Source organism: Acartia tonsa, chromosome 2, assembly GCF_053477335.1.
Source record: "Acartia tonsa isolate MP-2025a chromosome 2, ASM5347733v1, whole genome shotgun sequence".
Lineage (NCBI taxonomy): Eukaryota > Metazoa > Arthropoda > Copepoda > Calanoida > Acartiidae > Acartia > Acartia tonsa.
Window position 1 is genome coordinate 1817348 of NC_137261.1, and position 5877 is coordinate 1823224.

The 5877-nt window shown below is 33.7% G+C and overlaps 1 protein-coding gene across 1 annotated transcript; it reads left to right on the top strand.

Annotated features, from left to right (window-relative positions):
- The first annotated feature begins 341 nt into the window (after window positions 1-341).
- LOC145333764 (uncharacterized) lies at window positions 342-2727 on the top strand. Its single transcript, XM_080178995.1, has 2 exons — window positions 342-1150; window positions 1685-2727. Exons 1-2 carry the CDS (start codon window positions 445-447, stop codon window positions 2455-2457), a joined length of 1479 nt encoding a protein of 492 aa, XP_080035121.1. The 5' UTR covers window positions 342-444; the 3' UTR covers window positions 2458-2727.
- The last annotated feature ends 3150 nt before the right edge of the window (window positions 2728-5877 follow it).

The following is a 5877-nucleotide window of genomic DNA, read 5'->3' on the forward strand; positions in this document are numbered from 1 at the left end:
ATCAAAAAGTGTTTTTGATAATTAGTTTTATCATTTTTATCTTATATTGAATTAGCTTATCTTTAAATTTTCTATATCATATTTTCTCTTTCCACTTTATATATTTTCTCCTTTTGTCCTACCCCCCACCCTCTTCCCCTTCTTATATATATAAACCACTTTATATGATTACAAGCTTTCTAACCAAGATCTAATCTCCTATTGGTTGCATGTATCCCGCTGCGCGCCACAGCTGGACCAATGAGAAGCCACGCACACGCCCACACTCACGCGCGCGCACGCACAATTAGAAATTTGGTGAAATTGTTGCTGGTAAGAATTTTTATTTGTTAGTCAGTTAGTGCTACAACCTTTGACCAGTAAACAACTAAACTATATTGATCTTAGCGATATTATTAATTAAAAAAGTGAAAATCTAAATATATTAGTGCCTGTTAGTCTACTATGTGCATGGTTGACCAGTCCATGCAATCAGAAATGACGACAGGACCTTTGAAAATGGAAACCGCTGTTAACCAACCCACATCGGCCTATCACCAATACGGGATGCAGTCAGCAGCCGCCCAAAACTCTGCGGCTGCAGGCTATGCCGCCCGCGATTTGTTTGGATTTAGACGCGATATTGATCCCTCCGCTGCGGCGTACAGCAGCATGTTTTCCAGCAGTTTACATGCGGCGGCCAGCCATATTGACCCGCTGTATTCCAGCCTACACGATATGTCCGCAGCTGCTAATTACAACTACAGCAATATGGCAGCTGCAAGCCAATACGCGGCCGCTGGCTACATGTCACCATACTATCGTTACATGCGTGGAGGAGCCGCTGGTGGTCCTGGTGCCCTGAAACAAGAGATGACCTGCGAATGGATTGACCAGGACACGAGGAAAATGTGTGGCAGAGTTTACCATACCCTTCATGATATTGTTACACATTTAACAGTTGATCATATCGGTGGACCTGAAATTTCCGACCATACCTGCTACTGGCAAAACTGTCCCCGCGAGAAGAAGGCCTTTAAAGCCAAATACAAGCTTGTTAATCATGTGAGAGTCCACACTGGCGAGAAACCGTTCCCCTGTCCGTTTCCTGGCTGCGGAAAACTTTTTGCAAGATCTGAAAATTTGAAGATTCACAAAAGAATTCATACAGGTATGTTGAATTTATTTTTTTGGTGAATTTACTACAAATACTTAGAAGATTTTTTAAATTTCTATAACCGGATATGAAAAAGATATGGTATGAATAATTATAATATGTCTTATATTTCTTGAACAATAAGATATTAAATTATTTGAGGGAAGGAAGGGGGACGGGGGTATGGACAGGATGTATTTTGTTAAATATCACTCCTATGGTGTTAATAAATATTTTTACTTCAATTTCAATAATGGGGGTGGGGGGAATAGGTTAAGATCATAAACATATGAGAAATTATAGGTAAAGTTTAAGGGGGCGAGGGTGTAAATAAATAAATCTTGGAGTATGGGGGGGGGGGGGGTACAAGAAACCCCAGAGAGACACATCTGTCTTTCCGGTCAGTTTATGACAAATGAATGAATGTTAAGGGGTGATGTTTTATTGGGGGAATATTAAAACAATTAAAAATTAATCTAAGAATATAGTAATAAATAGTTTTCTTAAAATCTTTGATTGAATTTATACTTATATTACTATTTTTTTCAGGTGAGAAGCCCTTTGAATGTGAAGTAGAAGGATGTGACCGAAGATTTGCTAACAGTAGTGACCGTAAGAAACATATGCATGTCCACACTACAGATAAACCATACTACTGTACTGTCAGAGGCTGTGATAAGACATACACACATCCTTCCTCTCTTAGAAAACATCTCAAGATTCACGGAAAAGAAGCTGTGGCTGAATCAGCTGATACAACAACTACTGCAACAACAACAACAACAGTTGTTGGTAATAGTTATGATAGTGATGACTCAGGTACAACATCACCCAGTCTTCACTCAACATCCCTACCCTCCCCACAAAGCTTGCATTCTACCTCACTCCCATCCCCCGCTCCTCAATATCACCCAACAACATCACCTGCACCCTTACAGACCAGCCAGCACAACCTACCGACCTCAACAACATCCAATCTTATGCAGGACAACCAACAATCCCTTTACAAGCCCCATTTATCCGACTATAAATTTAGTGATTATAAAACAGGTCTACCCGACTACTCCAAATATACCCTGCCCGATTATACCAAAAATCTGCCAGATTATTCAAAAACAAATCTGCCGGAGTATAAAACCTCAACTTTTGACTACAAAAACTTTCCAGAATATAAATTTGCCGGATTACCTGAGTACAACAAGCCAACAGGCATGACCAATGACTGGTACACCGCCCCTCCGTCCCTGCCTACACCTCCTTCATCTGGTCTGTCCCCGCGTTTTGGACAACATCATTCTCTACTACCTACTCTTCATTATTAGGACAAAAATTGACTACTAATTCTTTCAGTTAATGTAAGTGACAAACCAAAAAATACTTATCAGTGAATAAAAACCCTCTATTTAAAACACAATCATTGTGCGTTTAATGCAATGCTCTTATCAATGCAAGTAAAAATATGAAGTAGCTGCGCTACTACTTAAATGTATGAATAACTGTGATATTTTTTATGTTATGATTATGTAATTCATTATGTATTATTTCTATGTAATTTTTGTTGTTTGATCTCAAATAAATGAAATTAAAAGATACTATTTGTATATTTATTTAAAGTGAAGTTTTCCTATAATTTAGTTTGCACGTCTTTCCTTCATTAATTTGAAGTTTATTCAAAGCATATTCTTGTATTTACACTAAAAGTTGATAATTAACACTTTTTAGATATTTAAACATTACGAACGTAGTATTGGATAAAAACTACATATTATTGCAATATTAAAAAAGTTTATGCGATTTGGAAATCTTGATCATACAGAGTTTAAAAAAAGTTATCCAAAAATATAAATTAAAGTTCTAATGACAAAAGAAAAGAAAAATCAATTTTTAATGATAGATTTGAATTTTGTCTAGGTTTACATGTCTTCTAAAAAAATGTTCAGACGGTTTTGCCTTTAGAAAAATGTTGACACCTTCCTTAAATCAAAATCGAGGTGATTGTTGGGGGGTGTAATACAAACAATAAGAGTGGTGTAATTTATCGTCAAGAGGAATGATTTTTAGGTCGTTTTAATGTAAATTGATAAAAGCAATTTAGAAATAGGAGAAAATAAACAAAAAAACATACATTATATATAGTGGTTTCTTCTGACATACACTCATTTTTGGAAAGGTGAGAATTATGTAAATCTTTTTTAAATGGATTGGAAAATTGGTGCACGAAGCGCTAAATTTTTTACACCAACCTTAATCTTAAGGGTGTGTGATTTTTTGACACCACCCTTGGCTGCATTAGGAGGGTATAGAGATCCTTGTCAAGGGGGTGTGGGGGGAGGGTTATCTGCCCCCTTAATTTTGTCAGGTGGGTGTATACACCCCCCTTTGCACGCCTCTGAATGTACTCATTTAGTGGATAGGCATCCAGCACTAAGTTGAGATGGCTAGGCGAAGAGAGGTTTACTTAAATATTTTCAAATGATTTTAAATACAAGGTTTAGTGATTTCAAGAATTTTATTTTTTCTTACAACTTAAACAGTCATTTATTTCTAATAATTTAAAAAAAGAAGAATATTCTTAAAAATACTTTCATTCTTGCATGTGCATGTTTTTACTTAGAAAACGCATTTAAAAAATCATTGTTAAGAATAAATATTTAAAGATCATACAATTTTTGGCGCTGCCTCCCGATAATTTCATTAGTTTTCTATCTATTTTTTTCAAGTGTTTTCCTATTATCTCACGAAGTCAAGATAATTTGATTTGTTGTCTGTTTAGATCTTGTCATCCATCGAGTTGAATTCTCTGGGTTGGTTTTAGGCTATTCTATTCTTAAATTTAGGTCTATTTTCTATGATTTTACTGCATTCTCTCCCCTAGACGCAAGGGGCGCAACCTAAATTTAGAAAAAAAAGACATTAAAAAAATATTTTTAAACAACCTGTCACAAGTCTAAGCTAAAAGTAAATCAATCTTGCCATGATAGTTGTCAAAGTGTGAATTTAAATTTTGTTTTCTATTTTCTAGAATTCTAATAAACAAGTTAATTGACCAAAAGAATTTGCTCAAACTTTGCTCATAGAAAGAGTTATGCATTCAGTTAAATAAAACACTGTATATCAGACTAAGAAATATAAATAAATATGGTTGTAGTAATCTACATTAAATTTAAAAAAAAGTTTGTTAAATAAATGTGAATAAAACAGATAAAAATATTAACTAAGAACTAAATGAAATTTTTAAAATCTATTGTTTACTTTTAGTTATTTATTGCATCGCATTATATACAGCCTTCTGAGGATATTGAATTGAAGGCCAGAGCTAAAATAAAATTGATATTAAATTTATGGTCTTTGATTTAATATTTGTGGAAAATTGTCTGTAATATGTTGCTATACATAATTTTATTCAGTATGGCTGAGAACTGGTTCTAATTCACCGGATATCAATCGATTACGAAGCCATACTGGAATAGTTATTTCTCTTATCGTATTATAAACGGCTTTCCGCGGATATAGAATGTACAATTATAAGATTAAAACTAGTTTTTTTAGCCCCGTGGTGCCGAAGGCACCGGCTAAAAAAACTAGTTTTAATCTTATGATTGTACATTTCTATATTCGTAGAAAACTGGATATAATACGATGCTAGACATAGTTTTTTTCGTATGGATGAGAATCGGCTCTAATCCACCGGATATCAATAGGTTTTAAAGTTACACTGGAAAATATGTTTAACAATTTGTATTTTAGAACCTTTATCCCAACTATACCTTGCCTAACTAAAAATGGAGAAATACAAAAGGGGTAAAAGTAATGGGTAATGAAAATATTTCGCTAAAGAGTTGTCCTTTGTTTTTTTCATGTCAAAAATGACAGAGATTAGTTGGGTTCAGTGAAGCACAGGTCAATATTTAGGAAAATATTTAGGTAACTTACAATTATATTCAATAGTAGATACACTGAATTTGTTTATTTTAGCAATTTTACAGATTTTAATAACAAACTTAGATATTAAATCACAACATTAATGGGAAAAGAATTTAGCTAATATTTTTATTAGCTTTTGTGTTGTGTTTTAAATGATTTATTCTTCTTATTAGACAAATCACAAATAAATTAAACATGATAATATTACACATTATAAACATATTTATATATTCAATAGTAAAACTTATATACGGTTATGATAAGTTTGTCAGTCTGTCCCCAACGGTTAGCATTTTGTCAGTCTGTCCCCAACGGTCAGCATTTTGTTATGCAAAAGGGTAAATATTCAGTTACATATCTTTAAACATGGCAATTCTGTAATTTCTTAAGCCGACCCATACACTTTCCATTGTAATTCTAAAAAATAAAAACTTTCTGCCCTCTTGTACGAAGTGAAGTCCAGTAAGTAATACAGTGGCGCCGCCCAGCAGCACTATAAAATATTGACTATTTCTCTTGGGATATGATGTAAATATAGTTATAAATTTCCCAAAGGAAAACCATATCGGTTCAGCGGTTAGCGGATCCTTAGGTACAAACAAAGGCACACAGATCCCATGAATTATGAATATTAACTAATTTTCAAACTTCCAAATGAGTTTGCCTAACTACAACATATTTTCTATTCTCGTCATTGTGATTTTTTTTCTTTGCTTTAAATGTTGTCTTTATTTTTAATATGCATATATTCTTTAACAAAATTGTAATAAAAGCTATTTAGAAATTAAATAAAGGTACATCACAATCAGTTCTTAACC

What these genes read in the sequence shown, in the direction of transcription:
- LOC145333764 (XM_080178995.1), top strand. Translation starts at nt 445, where the DNA reads ATGTGCATGGTTGACCAGTCCATGCAATCAGAAATGACGACAGGACCT. An exon ending in TCACAAAAGAATTCATACAG is followed by an intron (nt 1,151 to 1,684) that starts GTATGTTGAATT and finishes TATTTTTTTCAG; the next exon opens with GTGAGAAGCCCTTTGAATGT.